General features: G+C 40.6%; 1 protein-coding gene across 1 annotated transcript; it reads left to right on the top strand.

The window, feature by feature from the left end:
* Window positions 1–1,811: 1,811 nt before the first annotated feature.
* On the top strand, window positions 1,812–20,914 carry scn2b (sodium channel, voltage-gated, type II, beta). The gene is made up of 6 exons (XM_020600346.1): window positions 1,812–2,078; window positions 9,820–9,980; window positions 10,144–10,360; window positions 10,797–10,989; window positions 12,563–12,630; window positions 15,067–20,914. The coding sequence occupies exons 1-5, from the start codon at window positions 2,003–2,005 to the stop codon at window positions 12,570–12,572; spliced, it is 657 nt and encodes a 218-aa protein (XP_020456002.1). The 5' UTR covers window positions 1,812–2,002; the 3' UTR covers window positions 12,573–12,630; window positions 15,067–20,914.
* Window positions 20,915–27,373: the final 6,459 nt, after the last annotated feature.

Genomic DNA, 27,373 nt, shown 5'->3' with positions numbered 1-27,373 from the left:
TCATTTATTGAACAATATATTGTAATGTGAATTCAGAGGGAGAGAAACAGAATCACCTGGACTTGGGTTCTCTGCAGAGTTTGGGGTCTTTGTCTGTCTTCTGAAGTCCCCCCAAATGCACCCACACGCTCACCCAGTCTGAGTCTCTCTTATCAGCCTTGCAGCTGATTATATAGCCCTTCTACTTCTTGAACCTCCTGCATCATGTCAATCTGGACATCTAGCGGGCCCCCCTCCCTTCTCACTCCGGTTCTGGGAAACCCCTAGAATTAATAGAAAACAGGATGCTGGACCCCATGTTTATGCAGCGGATCCTCACAAAAGTTTATCTCTGACCATACTTAGCCCTGTGGAGCTCATTAGAGTTGAGTTTATGTAAGTGATAAAAATATTTCCTGTTTACTTAGAATGTAACTAACACTGGCCTAATAAGTATAAACTATATTAAGTTTGCTTTTACCACTACAAAGGAATACAAGACCGCCCCAAAGTGGGGGCAAGTGGGGAATTTTTTATATATGTATATAACTAGATTTTTACTCATGCATGTTGCTACTTTGTACTGTCATGTAATTGTTGCTATTTGTGTGCATTGTGTCAAGCACTTTGAATGGCCTTTGTATATGAAAATGTCCTATATATAAATAAATTAGCCTTGCTTTTCCTTCTTTGCCATAAAGCTTCCTCCCTCACCCACTCTTCATTTTCCTCTCCTTTTTCCTTTATCTTGACATTACCCATTATTATGAAGTTGACATTTTCACTCTGCTCAAAGGAATTGTGGGGTTTTGCCTCTGTCCTGCATGCTGTCTCCCTCTAGTCTATCACTTTACCTCTGCCTTTTCACCAAACCCACACCTCACTTGTTCGTTACTATCCCGGCTTTGCCTCCAATAAACAAAAAGTGAAAAGAGAGAATGAAAAGTGATATCTGTGAATACCAGTGAGTGTTTGACTTTTTTATTTCCAAGTATCCTCTCCTCCCACCCAGGAAGGATGGATGGATGAGGGATTAGAGGAGGGATGTTTAGATGGTTTCTGCTTAATCTTTTGTTTGTCTGCATGGCAGCCTGGTTGCTCTCTATAGGGCCTCCACGATTCTGTACAGACATTTATTTCCTGATGTTTGTGGGCATATACAATAACTAACATTACTAAAACTGAATGTGTAAGTGTTGTTATGTTTGAATTGTGGCTTATCATCAATTTCTGTTTTTGTTGAAATAAAAATCCAACATATAACAGGTTCTTCATTTACATGCACATGGATACCAAATGAAATGAAAAATCAACCTAACATGGCTCAGTTTGCCACTAGAGGCTTTAATGATTTTTGGTGTAAGACTGTACAAGTCACTCTGTATTGATGGGAGACTTTTTTTTTTTTACCAAAAGATAAAATCTTTTTCCTCATTTTGGTGCTTTGGTGATGCTCCAAAATTTTCACAGGTGATCAGATTGGTTGATATGAGGTTCCTGGATGATTTTAGCATGTTGCAAATATCTGTATCATTGTTGGCTGATAAGCAACAACAAACTGCAGTACAGACATGTCAGTGTTGGTCTGAGATAACTTAATTTGTCCGCCAGAGCCTGTTTGGAAGAAAATACTACAGTATTTGTTTGTCATCAATCTGTCTGTCCTCTTAATATGTATTTATTGATCCCTTAGTATATTTATAATTTATTATGCTACAGGTAATATGTTTATATGCCGTTTCAGCAATCATAATATGTGAGGGAAATAGTCTCCATCTTTATTTTAGCGTTTACTCTTCTGCCCTCCCTCCTCCGTCGCCAACAGACGGACAACCACGAGATCAACCGTAATAAGGCTACGCACACTGCCAGCCATGTCCTACCTCTAAAACAAAAAAATACCGTTGTTAGCATTTTGAGGCATACAGAAAGAGTAGTTTGCTCCTCTTTTCTATGTACTGACTTTTTTTCTGAGACTAAAAACCATCGCTTTTGTTTTGTTTTTTAACAACAAGGAGAGAACATGTCTTCCCCTGCGCAGAAGAGAAGATGTGGCGTTGAGCTGCTGAGCGCGCTGCTGCTGCTGCTCTCGCTCTCCGGTAAGACACAAAACAGCCAAACCGATCGATGCTCTGATAAATTGATAGGCGAATCAACAGTTCGATGTGACAATAACCCCAGCACACTGCCCCGTATTTAGGCCTTTTATCTCATATTTGCGTGTGTGTGACAGAGAGAAAGAGAGCGAGTGAGGGGTCGAGAAAAGGGGCGTAATGTGAGACCATGTCGCTCAATTGTTATTCCAGTATTTTCCCAGGTTGACAAGGCCATCGATTCGGTTAACTAATTTCTAGCTAAGACTGATTTCTGATCAGTTGTGTTAGATCTTAAAATACATGCTTTCCCATTTTATTTAGCCTCTGCTGAAAGGTACATACAGTAAGTGCCCCAGTGTTCTGTATCACAGCCTTTAAACAGGATTATGATGCATTATATAAAAATAAACATTGGCTTAGTCTGCAAGAATGATAGAGTACAATAAGTGCCTGTGACTGAATGTTGTGAGCTATGGATAGAAATAGGAAGTCATATAATAAGGTGCTAACAATGACTCTTGATATATGCAGGCCCAGTATTCAGTAGCAGAGGTATAAACCTACAAATGTGGTCATCTATAATTAATCTGTTTATATGAACATATGAATGCATGAAACAGAGAACAGATGTGAACCCGATGATACCTAACCTGGACTGGTTCATGATAATACAATCAAAGCACACTTTCACACTGAGATCCACATCTAAAGATAACCACAGCATCACTACACAAACTGAGATGATCAAATAAACTAATTATAAAACCAGTGGTCTCCAGTAGATTTACAAACCAAAGACAATCCGGCAATATATACAATATATATGCCTGTATTGTGTTGATATATAGCAACACTCAGCTTGTATAAGCTACTCACTTCCTGCTTAAAGCCACCTTTTGTTACACAATAGGGTATGAGAACACAACTTTAGTAAATTCTTCCTAGCCCATTAATAGGGGAAATCAATATATGATCATGTCATGTACAGATATTGGCACACCTACTTTATGCCAACTTAAAGCTACTATGCCTAATTTGTTTCCAGCTGCTAGAGGGTCTAAACTATCTCCTTGGATTCCCCGTGGAACAAAGGGCCTCGTTGTTTTAGTTTCTGTAGCGTGTGAGGTTTTACAGGGTGGGGTTGCTGGCCCCACGCCCAACCCTCCTCCTTTCTCACCCGGGCTTGGGACCGGCCATGGCGGAGCTAGAGGGTCTAGTGAGACTCAAAACCAACTGACATCATGAGCCCCTTCTAACTGCTCTTTGTCCCCCCCATTTACAGAGACAGACACAACCTACGGATGCCTACTTACGACAAACTGTCTCCAGTCCGAAGCTAGCGTTAGCTGACAAACATGTAAATAGAAAGATAAAATACTGGAAAGGTAAAATTATAATCATGCTGGTTCAGTTTGATGCCATAAGAGCAAAAGGAGCTGGAGAAAGTAGAGCTGAATTTGATCTCCTGTTGTTCTTGCGTCATCAAGTGCTGCAGTTCAGTGGTTTGGAAAACTGACAGGAGAACCCATACTAATGTATTTTAAATGGTATCAGAGCTCTTTGTTTTTCATCTGTGCCAACTGAGAGTACTGTAGATATGCAAAGGTTTATTGTTGCTGAGGAGCTTGTTACATGGAGATGCTACTAAGCTACAGTTGCTGCTTTCTTTCCCTTTTAAACATGGTGTAGCCTGCGCTAAAGAACAAATTAAAGAAAAGTACAGTACATTCCTCTTTCAGTGTTATTTATATGTAGGCTGCAGAACTGTCCAAATTAAAGAATACTACATAACACACAGCCAACATGTGTCTATCACTTGGAGATGCACCACAAAGCAAATCATAGAACAATCTAATTACTTTCTCAATTATCTGAACAGCCAACTTGAGCTTACTTTAATTTTAGATGTACAAATATTAATATTTATTCACATTTTACATATAGTAGGTGGTTGTAAGATTGTAATATATCTACATCCTTCATAAGTTGAATAACAGGTGTGGTGCCACACCTTGATCTGGTTTGTGAAAAATCAGTAAAGCCAGTGCCTCATACATGAGAGTAAGGAGAAAAGGCTGGTACCCACCAACCAAGCAATATTACACCCTACACCTTATCCTCTAGCAATTCAGAAGTACCACTCAGAACTTTAGTCAGCATCCCCACAGTTAGTTGCCACAGAGAGACACTAGAGGGCAGCTGCACACTGAGAATGCATGTAAATACACTGGCATGGACTTCAAACAGGCCAAAGCACAATCCTTGATTGGCATTAGTAAGCATATACGCATCAAATTACCACAGTACAAACAAAACACTGATGTAACAGCAAGAAGAAAAAATTAGAACTGTTCCTGGATGATAGCTGCTACAAACAGCTGTGACTGTGGCCAGCAGGAGGGACTTATTTCTAGAAAGTGATCTGACTAGTAATCCAGAGATTCTGGGTTTAAATCCCAGTTGAACTTTATCATAAAAAGAAAACATTATGACTTGACAATATGACATTTTCCCTGCAGTCTTATTGTATAAATATTCATGTTTGTGGCACAAAGTTATAAGAGAAAGTTTCTAATGTTTCAAATCTGCTGTAGATTCCACTCAGATGCTTTGAGAAGCTTTAGTAAGGTTTAAAATCTGTCTGAAAAAGCCAGACTTTGTGACTCTACTGTAAGCGGACATGGCTGTCAATAATGCATAAGAGTGAAAGAATCAAAGCGAGAGGAGGACAAGAAACAGAAAGTACATTCCAACACTAACTACATTTAATTGACATTTTTGTTGCTTTGTATTCCATACTATCATAGGTGAAACTTGAAAAGGTGGCTTGTGCGGTTATTATGTTTATTACCCTGTACTGAAATAGTGAGTGTATTTGTTAATGTGTCCTTGCCATATCCCACAAAGATGCTGCTGGTTCACACAGTACTGTTTTTGCTTTTCACTGAATATGGCTCTGAGAGTGAGCCCTATCCCAGGCAAGTCGTGATATAAAACGAGAGAAAAACTTTCCCTTCCACAAGATTCCTGCAACTCAGGAATCCCTGACAGATGCCATATTTTTGTTGTGAGTTCTACTGACTACTTGGGGGGTGGCTGTGGCTCACGAGGTAGGGCAAGTCGTCTTCTGACCAGCAAGTTGGTGGTTCGACTCCCGGTCTCCCCGCATGCCTAAGTGTCCCTGAGCAAGACACTGAACCCCGAATTGCTCACGGTGGCTTGACTAGCGCTGTTGTGTGGCAGCCTTGTTGTCATCGGTGTGTGAATGTGTGTGTGAATGGGTGAATGGTGTATGATCTCCTGTAAAGCACTTTGGCCAGTGCCACACACTGTGAAAAATGCGCTATATAATTACAGTCCATTTTACTGACTTCTGATTGCACCTGGTTCTGGCACCTGAGTGCTGCAGTGTACAAGATGCAGGGTGACTTCTCCACAGCAGAGGGCACTAGAGCCCAGCCCAGCAGTACACACCACAAGGAAATCACAACAAAAAGGTCAGATTAAGAATGTAAGGGTACTAGGCTCGGGTCATCATATAATCTAAAAAATGTTGATAGGTTTTGCAGGTTTTGTTTAGCAGATTAGTTGCAAATATAACTAAGGATTCACCCTAACACCCATTAGGAAGTAAAAACAATAACAACTGTAATCATTTGTTAAGTGTTCAGATGATAAACAGCAGCAGAAATGGAAGTTCAATGAATAACCAATGGTGTCTTGTCCCACCCTAAGCTAAGAAGTCTCTAACCCATGTAATTTGTTTTGCTAACTTGTCACCAGGAGACTCTGTCCCACTGACTGCAACATGAGATTAATCATTTTTCCACCAAAAAATGTAACAAGCAGATCATAACACCAGATCTGGTGTTATGGCGTAACTCGTTCTGATACCATTGTCATTAAGCTAATATTGCCCAAGGGTCACTGAGAGCCTCTGTACCAGAGTCAAATTTCTTGTGCATTTAAACATACTTGTCCAATAAAGCTGATTTTGATATATATCAAATCCCTATTAAAGTGGGTTGTGAAGGCTTTGTGGTGGCATTTGAGCTCTGTAGGAGGTGGAGGGCAGAGGGAAGGTTAAAAGAAAAAGGAAGACTACATATGGAAGTGTCCCAGATGTGATCTGAAAATATTGGATTTGGTTTGTCAACACATCCATCAAAAGATCAGATCTGAGTCACTTGCAGGAAAAAAAACTGATTTTGAGTCACCTCAGCACGTAGTCTGGACCTAGCATTGGCCTCAGTTGGTCTGTATATGGGCTGGACTGCAATAGCTGGTTCCATTTTAGATCTTGTTCCAAGTTAACAAAATACCAGGATTATAAATACCAGGAAATGAATCCCTTATTGAATCTTTAATGTACATTCTCTCTAATCTTTCTCTGACCTCACAGATTTCAGCAAAAAAAAGAACAGACTGATGGTGCACAGCAAATAAACATGTGATAACTCATACTCATGGGGAAATGACAATGTTAAAGTAAGGATTTGCCTTTTTGTTAACTTGGAAAGGATGAGCACTTAGTGTTAGACCACTGTTGGTGTTATATATGCTGTATATTGTGATCTGTAGGAGTCCCAACAACCCTTCGGCACAATAGAATGGAATTAATAACCATATTTTCTATCATTTAGTGTCATGCTTCAAAGTTAAAATTGCCCATTGTGTTTTTATTAAATATTAAGCGATTTATTTATGCAAAACACTTTCAGTTTGTTTTGATATTGCACCAAGTAAAATAAAAATGTAAACTTTTTTTAACCAAACTACTTTAACAGATTCGGGTGTGATAAGCGGACTCAGAACTAGATTTAGATTAGATAAAATGTTATTGAACTCAATCCCTTCCCTTATCCATCAATGTGGCAGGCAGAAAGGCTTTACCTCTTTACACCAATATACCTATATTAAATCAAAAGTGACATTTTGCAAGTATACATCTCTAGTGTGAATAGACTCTGTGCATACATACAATAAAAGCTAATGAAAAGGTGGTGACAGAGCTGGATAAGAAGAGTGGGGAGAGCACAGGAAGGATGATGTAACAGACCTACCTACGTTGTACCTTTTTACCTTCCCTGACCTTGTGAGACAAGGGAACAACAGAGGGAATGCAGAGTAAGAGAGAGAAGTGCATGGACTACTGGAAAGTAAAGATGAGGAATAACAGTGCACTGTAATTTTGAGGGTAGTAGTGGGGTCGGACAGAAGGGGTATTGGGAAAGACGCATGACAGGAGGCAAGACGAGTGGACTAAAAATGGGAGAGGAAGGGGGAGGCAGAGAGCAGGAGGAGTCGCATCAGGCTGCTTCACTGCAGTATTTCATCTGTTGGCAATTCTCTGTCTCTCCGTCTGCATCTGCCTCTTTTTCTCACTGCTGAGTCAGCAGGAGCAGGAGCCAGTCTGTATCGAACTGGTTCTCGCACTTTATATCTGCCCGACTTGTAATAGCAAAGATGCACATGTGTTTAGATGAGAAGGAGTTGACATAGCAGTGAGCTACTGCTTAGCTCACTGCTGACAATACACACCTTGTAGGAGGATGTGTATGCATGTGTGTGTAATAGAGAGCACAAGAAGAAAAAGTGCTGTGCTGCATCACCAGACACTAGACTTTACCTATAGTTAACTGTGTGCATGAGAAATTGTGTGTGTAAGTGTTACGTGTGTGCGTGTGTGTGTGTGTGTGTGTGTGTGTGGTGCACAGAGACAGGTTTGTGGAGTGATGCAGCAGTGGTGGGAAGGGAGCCAGAAACACCCATCTGCAGAGGAGAGAATGGTGCAGAGTCCCATCTTGCACACACACACACACACACACACACACACACTGAGAGAGAGGCACAGAATATGTCCAGAGTGTGTGAGTCCATGCTGAGACATACACCGATCAGGCATAACATTATGACCACTGGCAGGTGAAGTAAATAACACTGACTATCTGTTACAGTGGCACCTGTTAGTGTGTGGGGTGTACCAGGCAGCAAATGAACAGTCAGTCCTCAAAGTTGATGTGTTGGAAGCAGGAAAAATGGGCAAGTGTAAGGATCTGAGTGACTTTGACAAGGGATAAACTGTGATGGTGAGATGATTTGGTCAGATTATCTCCCACACTGCAGGTCTTGTTGGGTGTTCCTGCTCTGCAGTGTGGTTAGAACCTACCTACTGTGTCTAAGGAAGGATAAACTGAATTGTAGACACGTCTGTGCTCTTCCTGACAGTAGAACTGCAGAAGCAAATGGATTCTCAGAAGATGCACAGTGAGCTGCACAGTGGCACGAGTGCCAACCAACTGCCACATTGACTCCTATGTAAACAGTATTAGGCAGGTGGTCATAATGTTATGCCTGATCGGTGTAATATTAGTGAGGAGGAGGAAACTTTAAAAATAAATTATACTTTCATTTCACTTCAAATTGTATGCAGTTATATGCTTTTTGATTAAACTTGTTACTTCCAAAAGTGGCTCAGTGAAGTGGTCTAATTCAGTTTCTGTCCACTCCTGTACAAAACAATATCATGATCATGGCAAAATCAGACCTTTGTTTAGCTTTCCAAATTGAAGAATATCCAACCATACTGCTTATTCCTGAATCGGGTCACGGGGGGGCTGGAGCCAATCCCACCTGACATTGGACAAGGTCCACCCTGGATAGCTCGCCAGTCTATCATAGGGCTGACATGTAAACAAACAACCACACACTCTCGCACTCACTCCTAGGGGAAACTTAGAGTCACCAATCAACCGAAGCTGCATGTCTTTGGACTGTGGAAGGAAGCTGGAGTACCTTGAGAGAACCTACACAGGCACAGGGAGAACATGCAAACTCCATACAGAAAGGCATTGGGTCGGCCAGGGCTCAAACCTGGAGCCTTCTTGCTGTGAGGCGACAGTGCTAATCACTGTGCATTTCCTCAAATAGCGTAATCATATACAAGATAAGCAATGCAATCATATTGCTACATGTAAATTTTAATATCACAAGTAATTTTAAACGCTGAAATCCCCTGTGTTTCCACATGGATGTCACCATTGCCAACATAGGAATTATGCTTAAATTCACAGCAACAGTAGTGTTGTTGTTATGGAAACTTGTGTGGATATCTTTTTTTTTCTCTAGACAAACACTGCTTGGAAAATGCACCATACAAATTTATCTGTAACATACTGTAAAGACTTGTGCTGGTGAATTAAACAAACATGCTGTGAAACACCACTTTCTATGTGCTGTCTGTTTTGGACAGACTTCTCTGGAATTGTAAAGTATATAGAAGGCCAATTGCTTGATCTACAGTACATTCACTTTGTGGGACTTGCCAGGTTTAAATCTATTCTCCGACTTGAGGAACCCACACTAAATCCTTGCCAGTCTGAAATGCGGCACTCTCCAGATGAAGTGCAGAAGAGGAGTCAGCAGTTACGTAGAGTAACACATCCCCACTACATTTTGGCAAACTGAAACTGCTGAGTGGATGCACTTTTAGCTCAGCCTGTGCCATTCATACAGATGTGTGATGACAATTTATACAAATTATGCATGTAATCACAAAGCTGTAGGTGAGGCCAAATTATGTACCACAGTGTACATCAAATGAGTGTGAACTTGATTTCTTATCAATATTTGTTCAAAATCCTGGCAAATATTTAGAGTCAGGTTTGTCTCAATGCTTTTAGCTCAGGCTTTAAATTGCCCTTGATACTTGCACTGTTATCATTGCTGTTGTTTTTATTTACAGGTTGTTTAAGCATGGATGGGCTCGGGAACACTAGCATCAATGCACTGAATGGAACAACTGTCAAAATTCAATGCACATTCAACTCCTGTTATAAGATAGATGTTACCAGGTTTTCCGTGAACTGGACCTATCAACAACCACACAATGAGACAGAGGAGAAGGTAAAATGGCTAGTCTTGATGTGCTTAACAACCCCAATAATGGGCCACCTACATCTTAAATCTATAAATCAGTAATATGCTCTCTCTCTCTCTCTCTCTCTCTCTCTCTCTCTCTCTCTCTCTCTCTCTCTCTCTCTCTCTCTCTCTCTCTCTCTCTCCATAGTTAATGAATTTCGACCAAAAAAAAGGAATGGTGCCGCTGCACCCAGCAAAGTTTGCAAATAGGGTCATGTTTATTGGGAACCTGGAAAAGAATGATCTGTCAATCACCCTATCAGATGTTAACCTGGAAGATGTGGGGATATACAACTGTTACGTGAAAAACCCCCCAGATCGCACCCTGGGACATGGTCGCATAACGCTCAATGTTGTCACTAAACGTAAGATACTAACCCTGCTTTTGAAAGACACAAAACTGTGATTGTCTATGGATCCTAAGCTGTGCCTTAAAAATACACTTTTTTCATTTTGATGTGACAAACTTTACTGTATGTGTTGTCAGATGTGAAGAGGTTAGCATGTTTTGCAGTGGAATCACATACAATAATCATACTGTCTGTGTACAGTATGACTATGTGCCTTTACTGAAGTGGGAGGACCTACTGGTGATGAGTCAGCCTTTTACTTATTACGTAATGACCAACAAGAGATTGAACTTGGTCCATCAGCATCTCTCGCACACACACACACACATATCACATGGGTTAAATCAGCAGCACATTCTTTCTTTCTATCATACAAGTAGAGCATTTAGTACAGCATTGCACTTATCTCCATCCTTTGTCTACAAAATATTTAACCCTCTCCTCTCCTCAGTTCCACCTCCAAGGGATTCAACAATTGCAGTTGCAATTGGGGCATCAGTGGGCGGAGCATTAGCTCTGATAATCCTTTCTATGGTAGTAGTGAAATGTCTTCGTCGACACCAAAAACAGGAACTGATTTCAGAGGAGAAGATGGAAGAGGAGGGAAAACTGGAGGCCGAAGGTGTGGCAGAGGAGGAAACCAAGTAAGAAATCTCACATAGCATCCTTAATCCTCCATCAGAAACTACCAGCAACACCTAGATTTAAAGGTTGCGAATGTACACTACTCTTGCCTAAGCAGCATATGATAATTCTTAATAGTACTCTGCTGCTGTTCTAATGGCATATGCCATTTATAAACATTTATTTCTGTTAGATATCACCTGCATATAGTGACTTTTGATGCTGTATTCCACTGCTGATTATGATAGACCATCACTGCAAGCTTTTTACAAATAAGCCGATCTTACCAAGATGTTCCACTAAACTGTTAATGTGACTCTATGCATACGTCCCACTGTCAGATACCACTTCTGACAAAACAATTAAAAGAACAAAAACTGCTATAATCTGTCTTTGAATCCTCCCCTGTCGACCAACGCCTATTGTCAAGTCTGTCAAGACAAGTTGTGTCTTAGTCCACCACCCCTATTTTTCACAACCACAATATCCCAGTTAACTTTAAACCAGGGAACACCCTGCGGCAGGGACTGGTCCACCCGAAAGACAAAACACCCAGACATAAACAGAGTGATGTGGTGTATGCAATTAAGTGTAGTCAGGAGTGTAACGACTTGTACATTGGTGAAACTAAGCAGCCGCTTCACAAATGCATGGCCCAACACAGGAGGGCCAAACTCCAGTGGACCAGAGTCAGCGGTCCACCTCCACCTGAAGGACAAAGGACATTCTTTTGAGGACAGTGAAGTCCAGATCCTCTCCAGAGAACATCGCTGGTTTGAGAGAGGAGTCAAGGAAGCTATTTTTGTAAAAATAGAACACCCGTCACTAAATAGGGGTGGTGGACTAAGACAACTTGTCATCTATCTACAATCCTGACCGAGGGGGATAAATATCTCCGGCTCAACACCAGTCAGTCAGAACTGATGAAGCCTCTTGGATGAGAGGTGAAACGTCTTCGATCTAGAAATCTAAGTCCAGTTGATTTTTTTCTAAGGTTTTTTTCAGTTACTATGACCTGGATGACTGAGAATCTGCACAGACATCTATCTCAAAATCTAAAAATACCCACGTTTCTTAAAACCAGAATCCTACTGTACAAATCATGAGACGGTTGAATTTCATGTTTTTTGTTATATGTTCTATCTCAAAATCTAAAAACACAAAAACATTGACTTCTTAACAAAATCACTGTATGCTTGGATGCAGTGTAAAAAAACAAAACAAAAAAAACCCACTTTCCGTTTACATGCGAAACAGGCGGACTTTTACAGCACAAGTTTTATTTGCCTAAGTCCTAATAAATGCAGCAGACTGGCAACAGCTCAGACATACATAACTGTGTTTATGGCTTGTGCACCTTATCTAACTCCTTACCTATAATGGACCTAAACCATAATGACATGACGCAATGTTTTACGCAATTGCGTGCATAATGTCGTCTCCACTATTCACCCATACAGTGTCATGGTAAACACTGCATCACGTCATTATGTCTTAGGTCCATTGGATTACAGATCTCAAACCTTCTCCCTCTATTCAGTGGAAGCTAACGTGTTGTCGTGTCGGTGGGCACCTCTTCTTTTATATTTACAGACAACCATAACAGGGTCAGTTGACTGAACCAGTGGCCTGTGGATCTGTCACCCCCAACACCTCCTCTGGTAAATAACTGCTCACATCAACCAATCTGGACTGTTGTTGCTGTCTGTTAACATTATGGGCTCCATTTTCCTGCCCGTGCAAAGCCAGCATAGTTTCAAAGACAATGTTTATGAATTTTCCTTGGCCACAATTCTGTTTGTTTGCCATGAATGAATGTGCTTACGCTAAAGGTGGGACATGAGGTGCAGACCTGAAACAGTGATAGTGCCTGCTCAGACCACCCTTTATCACAATCATAGGTGCATAACAATTTCCCTAGAACTGGGAAGCAGGAGAACAGGTACCCAAATGTATTTTAATGGCCACACTCACTTAAAATAAACCCTTGAGTCCATTGCTAATCTGCCGGAATTCACTGTGAATAATTACCTCCACCAGGAAGGTTATGCATTTACCGACATCTGTTTGTTTGTTAGTTTGAATGGATTTTGATTAAGATTTTTGGAGAGGTAGCTTAGGGCATATCCATTAGATTTTGATGGTGATCCAGATCATCATCAAGATCCAGAACTTTTTAAAGGATTCCTCACCATTGTGGGTTGGGGCCAAGAGGGCCCAAGTGTGTGGCGACTGAACCCAACAAGCATATTATATTTCACATCCAAGCCTTACACAGTTGAGTTTGTGAAGTCTTTTTTTCTTGTATTGCCCTTGAGCATCTAATATCATAGATAGCATTATCATGCACTTTGCTGATAATGCATTACAGGCTTGTAATTTTAATCTTTAATAGTGCATATAGACTAGCCGTCCCTGATAGGCTAGTGGTTAAGGCGCAGTGCTCTTGCTGCTGCAGCCCAAGTTCGAGTCATGGTTGTGTAAGGAAGGGCATCCGGCGTAAAGCACATGCCAAATGTCAACATGCGAGTCATTAGTGTGACGAATTGGCTTTTCCTGTTTAGGGGTCACCACAGTGAAAGTGACTTTCTTTCTTCAATAGTGCATATAGACTGAAGAAGAAGCATGTAATAAGCCTATATTTTGACCTACGTGACTGAACTCAACCCAAACCTGAACATGATTCCTAAATTTCTGTCTGAACTTGACCCAAACCCTCAAGTCATGTTTGGTTCGGGTATCCACCCTTTACTCTGAGACAGCAAATACAGACTTGCAACTAAGATTCAAATTCAAGCTGATGATTTGATGGATCTTCAAAAGTTGGCGAGATAGATACTGAAGCTCAAACTACCAATGATATCAATATCATTCCAAATGCTACAGGTAGGCTTTTATGGCCAAGGAATCCTATTATGAGTGTCAAATTATCATTGGAATATGACGTTTAAGTATAATAGCATTAAAATTGCATTATGGGGGAAGTGAGCTGCATTGGCGAGGTTTGCTCCCTCTGCCATCTAGTTTATTCTGAAATTATCTGAATTATGAAATATGTATGATGAGTATTTCCAGCCAGTCTTTGAGAATAGCAGATCTGACATCAAATCCACATACAACAATTACACATAGGCACCACAAAATACCACATGAAGGTAGCTGCAGATGTTGCAGTCACTTATTTTGCAAGCATTATTGACTGCAGATAAAGTCAGTCGGACCTCATTGTAGGTACATTTCAAAAGCTCTGCTGAAGCTGAGATTTTCAGCTGTAAATCGTGGTGCATTTCACACCCTGGAGCTGTGCAGCTGAGAGTAAATTACACTATGTAATTGCTTGCTGGGTACAGGACCTGGAGTACAGGAGTCTTTCGGTCTTCCACTCACATAAGCTGGTCAGTCATATTAGCAGGCTACTGAGTGAATATTTATGTGCATTGCTTCTACAATAAATATCATACATTTCCATGTCACGACATCAGTGACATCAATCAAAGTCAGGTTTCTGCAGATGAGAGGAGCTGGTTTGATTGGCCATTACTAAAGCCTGCTCTAACTCCAGCTGGTCATTATGCATTCCTCCCTCTAATAATGTATTTCAACTCTTTTCCAAATTGAGCTCAAATGCTTCTGGCTGCACCCAAAATCCAGCAATGCTGGTAGTCACCAAAATTGTAAATTATTGTTGGACATGTCTATATGTGCCTTGCACCTGGAGTGTAGACTTTTACCTCTGCACCCTATTTCAGGAAAATAGAGCCCTATGTGTTGATAGAGCTGAGCTTGGCCTGAACCATATGGAGAAAAGATAGTCAATGAATATTAAAACAGTAGCCAAAGTCAAACCACACTGACAGGACAATGCTATCTTTGCATGTTACATGCTATATTAAGAACCGCATTTTGCTATAGTAATTGAAATGATACTGTGTTCATCTGTATAAGCATGCATGTTTCTTTGTGGGTGTTGTTCCCCAGAACTCTACCTGCTGGCTTTATCTCTAGAGTGTTTTATTTATTTGGGAATCTACTAGAAATATTACCAATTTAGGTCACAATATTGTTTGTAATTGTCTCCTTGTTTTTTCCACCCCCAGACATGTACATCCATCTTCTGAAGATCTATAGTAACCAATCATTGTACTCTGATACTTATTTTGCATGTGTTTGGATGTGTGCCAGTGCACAAAAGTGTGCTTCCTTCTGTGTATTCTGAGTGTGAATTTTTGTGACTGTGTGAGATATCATCTTCTTCCTTGAAATAAGTCAGGGAACACATTTCTGCAACCACTAAACACTTATTACTTTATCCACAGCTACAGTATATGAATACAGCATTCAAGGTTTCATAATAAGCAATGGCATTTTTACAGCACACAATACAACAAAACAGGGCTGGGCGGTATGACCTAAAATCCCATGGATTATTTTTAATATGGATCAGTAATAATATCACAGCATCAGTTATCTAATTTATCTAATCTGTCATAATAGAATGTGATTTCAAATTCAGTCCAGGGCTTGTGGTGTGTATCTGTATGCTCCACTGTCTCACGACAGCTACAGCCCAATTTGAAAATTTCTTTTTGGGTGAAATGTTTATGGTTTATTATAGTGTGAACCCATTGCTTTAAAGCCATGTTTTTCAGCTGTGTATATGGGCACCATGTGGTAGTTGCAGCGTTAGCACACAAATGCCCTGCCACAGCTAGTTTTTGCCAAATGATGTCTACTTGTGTCTGAGATGGAAAGTATTCTCAACCATTTCATAACGTGTTGAGGTTTTCCTAGTGAAAATGCACTGCTCAAAATAAATCAAGGGAACACTAGATCACACATCAGATCTTTATTAATGAATTAAGTTGAACCCCTTTTCTAATGTGCATTGTATAATCTGTTCAGAACAAAATGACTTAACAGTCAATGGAAACCAAATTCAACAACCCATCGAGGGCTGTACTCAAAATTACACTGAAAATCAAAGTGAAAAATTGAAATCACAGGCTCATCCAAGTTAGGGGAATTTCATCATTGCAGCTCACAATATGACTCTGAAGTGTGTGTAACCCTTTTGCCACCCGGCTCGTTGTAGCAAGGAAGTGACTAGTTAGTATATACCCCTTCAAGCTCAAATAACACCAATTGGCAAAGGGACATTCCAATGTATAACAACTTTGTCTAGGGTTCAGTATGGTTCTCACCCTTAAAACACCAATTAGAGAGACCCCAGAAATGACATTAAATTAAATAACCAGAATATGTACATCCGGTACCTGTAATTTACGGATAATTTTTCCAGAGACTGTTTCACAGTATATAAATGAAAAACACACACCGAATGCAGTTTAACTTTGTGTATTAACTAAAAAACACAAAACACAGGTCACAGTTTTATGCAACAAATAATATTTCAACCCCACAGTCTACCTGGGTGCACCCTTAGAGTAGGAGAAGCACAGGTGCTGCTATTCACATTAACAGTGGCTCATTCGGGTCCCAATCTTACTGAGGAGCCAGACAGAGACAATGTAATAGTGAGCAGGCATGCACAACACCGTGACCCTAAACCTGAAGCAGCTAAATGGAATTTAGCTATCATTTTATTATTCATCCCTCTGCTTGTTCTGCTGTGACATGTTAAAATGTATTCTGTGAAAAAGGCAGGTGAAATAATCGCTATGTTTTGGATTGGTCTATTTTCTGTATTTATTTTTTCACCCACTGTTAGAATGAAAAGAATTTAGTCTAAAAAGGAAGTCATATGCCCATGTTTTTACAAGACTTAAATGAACAACTCATGCAGTGAGTTATGGTAATGCTTTAAAAGCACTTTATGTGATTTTATTTTTAAAATGTGTTCTGTATTAATACATATAGCATATGCAGACCTTTATACTTCTACTATTTGGCATTGCAGGTCACACTGTCCACCCCTATGATGGGAAATTGTCCATCCAGCCTGATCTTGTATAATGGAATGATACAGTATGTTAGTGTGCCTGAATTGAGAGGTTGCTAGGGCAAGTACGGATTGCAGTTCTATCTTGTAGGATTGTAAGCTTATACAATACTTTAATTATTTGTAGCTGCAGTGCGATGTACAATGGTTTGCCTATACTGCATAGGAATGTGACAGTGTTGAGCCTTCCTCTCAGAATTCTTCCAACAATACAAATAAAGCTAGCACTCGATGAAGAGTATGTGACTGGCTGAGATAAAATGAAGTCTATTCTTGTTGACCACATAAAGCCACATTTAGACTTTTACATCACTGCATGTATGGGAACATGTGTGTCTGTCTTTCAGAGACAGTTGCATTTAGATTTGTGCGAATGCTAACATTCTATCTAGGAGGCACTCAAAAAGCAAAGTAGTGTTGTAGTACTTGACATCAGTCTTGGTTTTGAGAAGAGTCTCGAGACCACTTTTTGAAGATCTTGGTCTCATCTCGGAATCGACCACGGCTCTGTCTGGGTCTTGGACAATGAGAACTCGGATTTTATTTCAAGACCAGGAAAGACCACCATTGTAGGAAAAGTGCCTGTGCATTGTCTGTCTTATTTACCATTAGCAAGGTTTTCCCTACCATATAAACACTTAGATGCAACGAGTGCTTTAAGCCGAATGAACATAAAAAAGGGTGACACATCAGAACGATGCAAAGACAATGGTGAGAGTTTTATGCTGACAGAGGTGGCTTAGTCTCAAACAGATATGTAGGTTGGCAACAGAAATGACCTGCAATCCACAATCATTGTTTGAAGTGTTTGTGTGACTGATTGTGAAGCTAATCAAACAACTGATTGGATATTCCTCTGTATTGTCGGGAGGGTAGTTACACCCAGATTAGATGAGCATCTTAATAAGGACAGCAGAAAAAATAAAACAAATATGGCCTAGTTTACAGCTAAAGGAACTTGCTAACCTAGCTAGCAAAGAAGGTAGGCCCACTGAATTAAACTGGTTAGCTTGGGAAGCTGGACTATGGTAAAGTCTGAATGATATTCACAGATGCTAAGTTCCTGGATCAATAAGTCGTAGCAGAATGTTGTTAAAACACAAATGATGCCTCCTTCCAACTGTAGTAAGGTTGAAAACAAGCTTCAACTTAATTTTCATCAAAACAAGCCATCGTCCAACTTTAACCCACATATACATGTACACACTCACCAGACAGGTAACTCTAGTTTCTGTGCAGCTGGTGAGGTGAGTGCATAGGGATCATCTACAAAGTGCTGCACCAAAAAGAGAGAGCCTACTACAAAAAATATTAACCTAAATTACTCTTATATAGCAAAGCAGGCCTACAATCAAATTCAGTTCAGCCATCAGGGGCCTCCTGTTGGTTATAGTAAAGTTTTTGCATAATTTTGGGGAATTTCTATTGGGGAAAAATATTCAATAACTTCACTTTTACAGTTCAGAGTCACCACAGTCACTTCAAACATCAAGGGTTTCTTGTAGGTTATACTACTGATAACACTATAAAACTGATTTTGGAAAGCAACAAAAATACCTTTTTCATAATTTTGGGGAATTTTATAGGGAAAAATATTCAATAACTTGACTCCTATATCACGTTATTAGTGAAACACAGGTGAGCCAGTACTATCAAACTCAGTTGAACTGCACTGGTCTGGTCTTGCCTTGCCTTGGTTTCAACCCCTAAAGTGTTGGTCTTGTCTTGGTCTCAATATACTCTGGTCTCGGTCTCGATGGTCTTGACTACAACACTACAGCAAAGTACACAAAAGTAGTAGTAGTAGTAGTAGTAGTCAGGAAATGGAAACAGTAGAGATTTTGAACTAGGCTCAAAGCTGTTTCATGCTAGAGCTGGTATTATGTCACTTTATTAAATGTTGCAATTTTTTGAGTGGCAAAGTAACCATTTAGATTGAGAATAGGTGGTTAGTACAGCCAGGTAATGCCAGTTTTCTCTGACGTTTTCAGACATGTGAGTACCTGTCAGCGGACCAATTAGCAGGCAGCTTCATCTCTGTCAGAGTAGAGTTGGATCAACCAATCGGTCTGCAATACACGCAGCTTCACACAACACACAATTGAGATTTGGGAGGTGTGTGCATTGAACCGTCTGCAACCATCAGCAACCTACGTTTACCTGTAAACCCCTTCGCTGCGTAGGTACACAGATGCCTCCGCATAGTTGCGGACAAGTCGCTTAAGTCACTGATGTAGTATGAAAGAAGACTCAATGTGCACCCCCAATCACATAAGTCATGCTTTTCACAACCCTTGTTAACATTTATAATAGAGTTTACCTAAACAGACACCTACACACAGACAACAGTTATCATACCATACCATTTCACACACAGATTGAGTCCCAATAAAGATGTTAAATTAGGAAACAATACCAAATGATCTAAATGAAAAAAATACAATTAGGTTTAGACTGACAGAAAAGTTTACTCACTAAACTTTGGTTTGGTTAGTGTATAACTACCAAACGCAGTTATCCACCACAACAGGTAGAATTTTTTATTTTGGCCAATGAAGCAAGCTGCAGCGCATAATAAAATCTTTATTCTGTTAGTCAAGCATGTTTAAGCTTTCACTCTTTCATGCTATGTACCATTCATGTTTTACTATTATGAATAATATATCATCATATCATGGAAAAAAGCTTCCATATTTTTACTCTAATTCCAATTCCACATCCAGCAGGAACCATTTTATAAAACAGACATGTTTTAATGTGTATTTTAAAGCAGACTAACAGAATAATTTTAAAACTTCTATCCTAGCTCTGTCTCCAAAGTAAAGTCTTTACCTCAGAAGTGGTGTTTAAAGCTGTATATACCGTTTTGCAAATAAATACACTGTCACATAATATTATCATAGTCGTTTGCATGTGAAAATAAATGAAGTAACATATCTAACTTTAGCAAGATGGTACACTGGGATATGTGGTGGTGGTAACAGAAACATGGCATGGGTATTGTATGGCTAAATGAGAAATGTATCAGTAATGCATTTATTTGGTTGATGCACCTTGAATGTAAAAAAAAAAAAAAAAGAAACATATAGATACTTGATCACTGTTTTGTGTCCATTTTACATGTTACAGCATGGAAGTTTTGTTAATCTCTAAATGTCCTATGATGTTTAAACTATGTTGTGATAACAGGCCGGTTGTGTCAAAAATGGTGACGTCTCTATGATACCTGTGATGTCTCAAGCTGGTTACCTGTGTGATCCAGCTCTTGGAGTGTGGTTAAAAAAAAGCCTGTGTATAGGTTTGTGTTTAGACCCATTACTCAATTAGATATTTTTTTAAATGTTTTTTGTTTAAAAAAATCTATAATTTATGTTTTCAAACATCATAGGTGGAGTATTGTGCAGTTTCCTAAAATATCAAAAACACATCTTTGTCATTTTAATAAAATAATATTCACAATTATGTGTTCACCTGTGATGATCAATAAAGCTAAAATAACTTCACAATCATACTATAAAATACAATAATGAAGTGGTGATTTATTGTTGTATTCAAATATTTGACAAAATCCTTAGAAATGCAAATCTGTTGTTTGTTTAGGGAAGTCTAATTTTGTCATATTTCCTAGGACACTGCTGTCTGTGTGTAATCATGCATGTTTAAGTTTGTATGGTTTGTGTGGTTGGAATTTACAGGTTAACATTTGGGGCAAATTTAAGGCAGTTTTTGCAAGAAAAGTTTCAGTGGTAATATGAAGTATATATTTTATATACTGCATTTCTCAATCAGAAACAAAAATGATAATTCAAGTACTGGCCATATATCATTGTGCATCACTGTTTCCCACTATGAATTTGCCCTAAATGGTTGCTCTTGTATTACTTTAAACATTAGTGGACACCAAACTAACGCTTGCACTGTGCTGCCTCTGAACAAGCAGCTGTCATTATATTATGTATTTTAAATAAAGATGATTTAGGAAAATATTGCATTTTTGTACTTTCTTTTGTACCCATCTATAATTCGCTATAACTGTCTGATATTGCAGCTCAGATTGGTCAAGAAGCAGGGAATACCAATGCATATTTAGACAGACAACCATACATGACAGGCAATTTAGTGTGCTCAAATATCTACAGTGGCAAGAATAAGTAAAGTGAACCATTTGTAATGTTCTGACTTCTACATGATTTGGTCACACAATGTACACAAATAAGTATAAATTTTTGTGTCTTTAAATATCTAATGGCTGGGTTCAATGAAGTGCTGGTAGAAAAAGTAAGTTAATCATTGGGTTTAATAAATGGCTGAAGCTCCTTTGGCAGCATTAAGCTCAAACAGTATCTGTGGATGAGACCTGCATAATGTTTAGGAGGAATTTTGGACCATTCTTCATCCTAGATCTACAGTACTTTAGCTCAGACATACAGTATTCCCAGGTTGTCTGCTGTGAATTGCTCTCTGAGCTTATTTCACAGCATTTCTACTGGGTCAAGGTCTGACTGGGCCAAATGGCAGATTTTCATGTTTTGAAGCCATTCTGTAATAGATTTATTTCCATCTTGAGGGTCACTGTCCTGTTACTTCAGCTTGCAGACAGCCACCCTGACATTATCCTATAAGATATGTTGATACACGCGGGAATTCAATTTCCTTTCCAAGATGGTAAACTGTCCAGGCCAGTACTTTACAGTTCAGATTATGTTTTCATGTTGGTATTAATTGCACTTATTCTTCCCAAACAATTCAACCTTAGTTTCATCAGTCCACAAAACATTTTCCCAGCAGTGATGTGAAGTGTCAAGGTGCTCTTTGGCAAATGTTAGGTGCACTGCAGGTTTTTTTTTTTTTTTTACGATGTTGCTATCATGTTCCATGCCAACATGAAAATATGATCCCAGCAGTAAAGGACAATGAAAGGAGCATCGTGATTTGGGGCTACATTGCTGCCACTAGGCCTGGACAGCTTGCCATCATGGAGTCAGGTTAATGTCAGGGTGACTGTTTGCCAGCTGAGGCTCAGTAGTGGGCAGCAGAACAGTGACTCTAAATATTAACGTAAATCTATTACAAGATGGCTTCAAAAAAGATTTATAAATAAAATATCTGCCATTTGGAGTCCCAGTCAGAGCCCAGACCTTGACCCAACAGATGCTGTGGAATGACCTTCACAGTTCACACTAGACATCCTGTAGGAATATGGCTGAGCTGAAGCAGCTCTGTGAGAAAGAATGGTCCAAAATTCCTCCTGAAAATTATGAAAATCTGATCCACACCTACAGGAAGCTTTTATTTGAGGTTATTGGTGCCAAAGGAGCTTCAACCACTTATTGAATCTATGGGTTCACATACTTTTTCCACCAGCACTTTGAATGTTTAAGCTGGGTTCAGTAAAGGCATAAAATATTAGAACTGTTTGTGGCATGGGCTTGAGCACATTGTTTAGATTCAGATCAAATCATATTTTATGAGTAATTTATGTAGAAAACCAGGTAATGTCAAATAGTTTACTTTACTTTTTGTCATTGTAAGTAGCATGTATTAGGCTGAGGGGAAAAAACAAAGGAGCTGTGCAAAGTCCAAGCCTTCTTGCTATGAGGTGACAACTACACAACTGTGCCACCTTACTTTATTACAGCCTCCTGATACATTTCACCTCCTATATCCAGTGTAAGAAAATGCCCTATGGTTCCTTCTGTCTGTGTTCCTTGACAGTAGCAGCACTATATATTTTGCCTTACTGTGACAGAATGCTATAAGGCAGTGTGTCACTGAATATCAGAGTTTTGACTGCACAAAAGTATGTAAATAATATGTGCTTTATCTTTACACTTGGACACCTCAGATATTGTATGTATTATGTATGTGAGCAGCAACCAGACTGCATTAAGCCAAGCTGTACTCTGATCTCATCAGGGAGTACAACATGGAGCTAATCCTTAGTCACAGGTGATTGGTGAATGTAGAATATGTATTTTCAGCATTTGCAGACAAGCAGGGTTTATTTTGGCTCTGAACCTAAACCCAGACCAAAAATAGCGCAGCATTGCAACAATGCAATGACTGTGTTAGCAGGGAAGTGCTGTTTTAATACCAATGAGATAATGAAATATCACTCAAGGGAGGCATTTGGAGTAATCGATTAGCCTGAAGGCTTATCAGACACCGAAGCAGCATAAGGGAGTTCATGTTCTATTAAATAGGTTTTTACAACTCTAATTTTTACAGAGGTGACTGGCATTTCATCTAATATTTGGACAATTACAAGGTAAACATTAGAAACACGATGTTCATGATACAAAGCAATTTGCAAGCTTGCAGATATTTGATTACTCAAGTCAAAACAATTCAGATGAGGGAGTGACATGTCACATTAACACTGGGGCCTGATGCAACTTTTTTCAGGAAGATCTTGTGGGTTTTTTTTGGGGGGGGGTGCACATTTTTAAGCCTTTGCATTGCTACCATGCCAGCCTAGTGGCTTCATTCACATGAATGATGAGGGCTCTTTTTATGACAGACCATTATAGAGAATGCTGATGAAACAAAGTGAGATTTTTATTTGCAATAGTTGGAATTAAGCATTTTCTTAAATCAATATACTACAGCTATCAAGTGCATAGTTTTCACTCCACTAAAAATTGTAATCAAGAAACGGTAAGTAACAGAATATGAAGAGCAGGCCAAATAAATACATGTATTTACACACACACACACACACACACACACCACAGACCTTACAATTGTTTTGCAGTTAAAACTTTTTCAGACTAAGCCAAGTCTTGCACATCTAACAAATCAAATCGTTTCAAACCACCCTCTTAATATCAAACTCCAAATCACGAGACCATATAAGGCTGCTCCACAACATACAATGTAAGGCTGCAAGCCTCCGACACAAAGTCTCCAGCAAAAGGAGGACTGCATGTTAAGCACAGGTTTCATCACATATCAGCACTGAAGTCTGGTATTTACAACTTCCAAAGCACATGTGATGAGTGTGTGTGTCTGAATTGCTACACACTGCAGACCAGTTCTTAACTTTAGACAGGACTCACCTTTTGATGGTCCCTGTTTGCCACTGACAAATGGATGGATAGATAGACATAAAAAAAAGAATCACAAACCGCAGGGTCAAAAGAGAGGTAAAAAAAAAAAAAAGAGAAAGAGGTAATGGACGCAAGGACAAGACAAGAACAGAGAAAAGAACAGAGTTACAAACAGGCAAAAACATTTAAAAAGCAACTAAAACAAGGTTAAAACGCAAAGAAAAAAGAACGGGCCCTGGAGAAACAAGTAAAGACAGATTGACCTGCTCATATGAAGGAAAAAATGGAGGTACAAATGAAAGAAGAGGCAGAGAGAGGCCCACCCCACGTCCTCCTTTACCCAGGATGCATTCTGAAATCTCCCATGCCAAGGTGGTGTAATGCAGAGAGAGAGAGAGAAAGGGAGAGGGAAAGGAGGAAGGAGAGAGGATAGAGCAGGTGAGACTAAGGTTAATCAAGGCAGGGAGTCAAAGTGCTGGGTTTGAGAGGATGGAGGTATGAAGGAAGGAAGGGGTTGAGAGCTCGGTGTCTTGCAGTAGCTGTGTTCAGACCAGCTCAGCTGTAAGGCTTCACTGCAGCATTTCACTGCCTCGGCCGTCCCAGAAACAGATCCTCCACTCCCTCCCTCCACCTCTCATCTCACCTCCTCCTTTCTCTCCCATTATCTCTCCTCCCCCCAGCTCATGATGTCCACCCACCTTCTCTCCTTCTCCCCTGTCCAGCCTTCCCTGTGTGACGTTTATCTATGGCAGCAAATCACTCCGACAGTCAGGTCGGTTAACGATGGAACACTCTTTATTGGGCACAACAACAGGAGACAGCAAGTGCCTTGCTTCTTTCTGTCTAGAAACCCCGGGGGTCTGCCTAACGCACATGCGCAGTAGAATAACTAAAATATATATATAAAACTAAACACAACCGTAACTGGCTAAGGGTGTGGGTAGACTACCACAATCCCTAGAGATGGGACAGGGATTATTCTGCCCTTGTGAAGTCCCTCATCTCTACTAGCTAACATACCTAGGGTTTGGTTTAACAGTCCTCCCAGACCTGGTGACAACTTTACTCTGGGTTTGGGGGGAACCAGGAGGTCCGGCAGGAACATTACTCCTGGTAGCACTAGAGTACTGCCCTACTGGCCCACACTGCTCATTTGGATCATTTGGCTGAGAAATGTCCATCTCTAGGGGAAAGATCAGTTCCTGATCCCCCAGGCGGATATGGCGCCGATTCCTCCTGGGCGTACCGCCACACCCAGTCTCCAGGGTGAAGGAGCGCGGTGTGGCCTCCTGGCGCTGCACCGTCGCTGTGGTCGTCCAAACTTTTTCCTCATCAGTCTTTATTCTAACTCTTTCACCTACAGACAGTGTGGGAAGAGTTTTGGTGGAGTATCTGCGGTTGTAGTATTTCTCGTAGCACCGCTTTGCTTTTGCATCATTCATTTTAACAGTTTCAAGATCAGGCCACTTCGGCAGCAAACTCTCTTTTAGTACTGGAAGAGTCGTGCGGATTTCTTGACCCATCAACAGCCTGGCAGGGCTTTCCTTCGTTGGCTCTGTTGGTGTTGAGCGATAACTCAGTAAAGCTAGGTCGGGGTCATCTTGTTTCAGGATCCACTTTGCTGTCTTTATGGCTCGTTCGGCCATGCCGTTGGATTGTGGGAAATGGGGGCTGAAAGTGATATGTCGGAAGTCACACTTAGCTGCAAAGCATCTAAACTGTTCTGCTGAAAACTGAGGGCCGTTATCAGTCATGAGCTCCTCTGGCATTCCAAAACGTGTGAAGATGCCTCCCAGTTTCCGTATGATGGTGTCTGAGTTAGTCTTTGGCAAATCCAAGATTTCGAGCCATCGGGAGAAGTTGTCTATCATGACTAAATAGTGACGACCTTTGTATTTGCACAGGTCGGCAGCAAGTTTTTGCCAAGGCAGGTCCGGCAATGGGGTGGTGATCAGTGGTTCTCTGCTCTGGCTCGGTCTGTAGATACTACAATGTTTACATGCTGTTACAGTATAAGCTTCTTCACATCACTGGCGATACCAGGCCACCACACTGCGCCTCTATATCGCTCTCTGCACTTTGTAAGTCCCTGATGACCCTGGTGGATTTTCTGCAGCATGTTTTCTCTCATACTTTCAGGGATTACAATCTGTTTTCCTCGTCGCAGTAGTCCGTTAGCTTCACTAAGTGAACCACGCTCTTTGAAGTATGCGTTTGCCTTCTCACCCACGCTCTTCAGGTGTTCTGGCCATCCATTGTGGACGTACCTGAGGACGCACTGGAGTTCACTGTCTATTTTCACCTCATCTTTTATCTGTTCGATAGTTGACTTCCTCACTCTGAAATCGTCCTCCACTGAGTCCACATACGCTTTCACCTCAGCTTCCAGATCACCTGATGCGGCCTCCACCATAGGTTGTCTAGATAGGGCATCTGCGACGACTAGGTGCTTCCCTGGAACATATTCCGCGATTGGACTGAACCTCATTAGTCTGATGAGCAGGCGCTGACAACGTAGGGGAGTGGCGTCAAGGTCTTTTGAGTTAATAAGAGTTACCAGTGGCTTGTGATCTGTAAGCAACTTGTATTTTTCTAGGCCGCACAGATACTGATAGAAACGCTCAGAGGCCCAGACTCCTGCCAGGCACTCTTTCTCGATCTGCGCATATCTCTTCTCTGCGTCTGTCAGTGTGCGCGAGCAAAAGGCGACAGGCTTGAGTGCTCCCTCGTGGCTCTGCATAAGGACTCCTCCCAGTCCATAGCTGCTAGCGTCTGCACTGACGACAGTTGGCTTTGCAGGATCGAAAAACTGTAAAACAGGCGCTGATGAAATAAGCTGTTTCATTTCGGTGAATGCTCGGCTTTGCTGCGGTCCCCAACACCATTCACGATCTAATTTGAGCAACTCGTTGAGCGGTTGCAGCACGGTGGAGAGGTTGGGTAGGTATCGTCCAAGGTAGTTTACCATTCCAAGCAGCCTTCTCAACTCACTTACATTTTGGGGTGGTTCCATGGTTGTAATGGCTTTAACCCGCTCTGGGTTTGGGGCTATGCCATCCTTGGTTACTACCTGTCCCAGGAAGTTCAGTTCTGGCTGGCTCAGTCGGCATTTGTCCTTGTTGAGTTTTAAGCCTGCGGCTTTTATGGTCTCCATGACCCGTTTGAGTCTCTGATCATGAATCTCCTGTGTTTCTCCAAATATTAATATGTCATCCATGTACACGACTGTTCCCTCGTGCCCATGAAGCAGCTCTGACATTTTCCGTTGAAAGATTTCTGGCGCTGATGTAATGCCGAAGGGTAGCCTTTTGAAACAGTATCTACCCAGTGGTGTGATGAAGGTAGTCAGACGTGCACTATTTTCCTCCAGAGGAATTTGCCAGAACCCACTCTCTG

The sequence above is a fragment of the Monopterus albus genome, unplaced genomic scaffold, assembly GCF_001952655.1.
Source record: "Monopterus albus unplaced genomic scaffold, M_albus_1.0 scaffold46.1, whole genome shotgun sequence".
NCBI lineage: Eukaryota > Metazoa > Chordata > Actinopteri > Synbranchiformes > Synbranchidae > Monopterus > Monopterus albus.
Note: the sequence above shows the minus strand (reverse complement) of the source record. Positions and strands in the feature narration are given on the sequence as shown.

What these genes read in the sequence shown, in the direction of transcription:
- scn2b (XM_020600346.1), top strand. Translation starts at nt 2,003, where the DNA reads ATGTCTTCCCCTGCGCAGAAGAGAAGATGTGGCGTTGAGCTGCTGAGC. An exon ending in ACAATGAGACAGAGGAGAAG is followed by an intron (nt 9,981 to 10,143) that starts GTAAAATGGCTA and finishes CTCTCTCCATAG; the next exon opens with TTAATGAATTTCGACCAAAA. An exon ending in GCTCAATGTTGTCACTAAAC is followed by an intron (nt 10,361 to 10,796) that starts GTAAGATACTAA and finishes TCCTCTCCTCAG; the next exon opens with TTCCACCTCCAAGGGATTCA.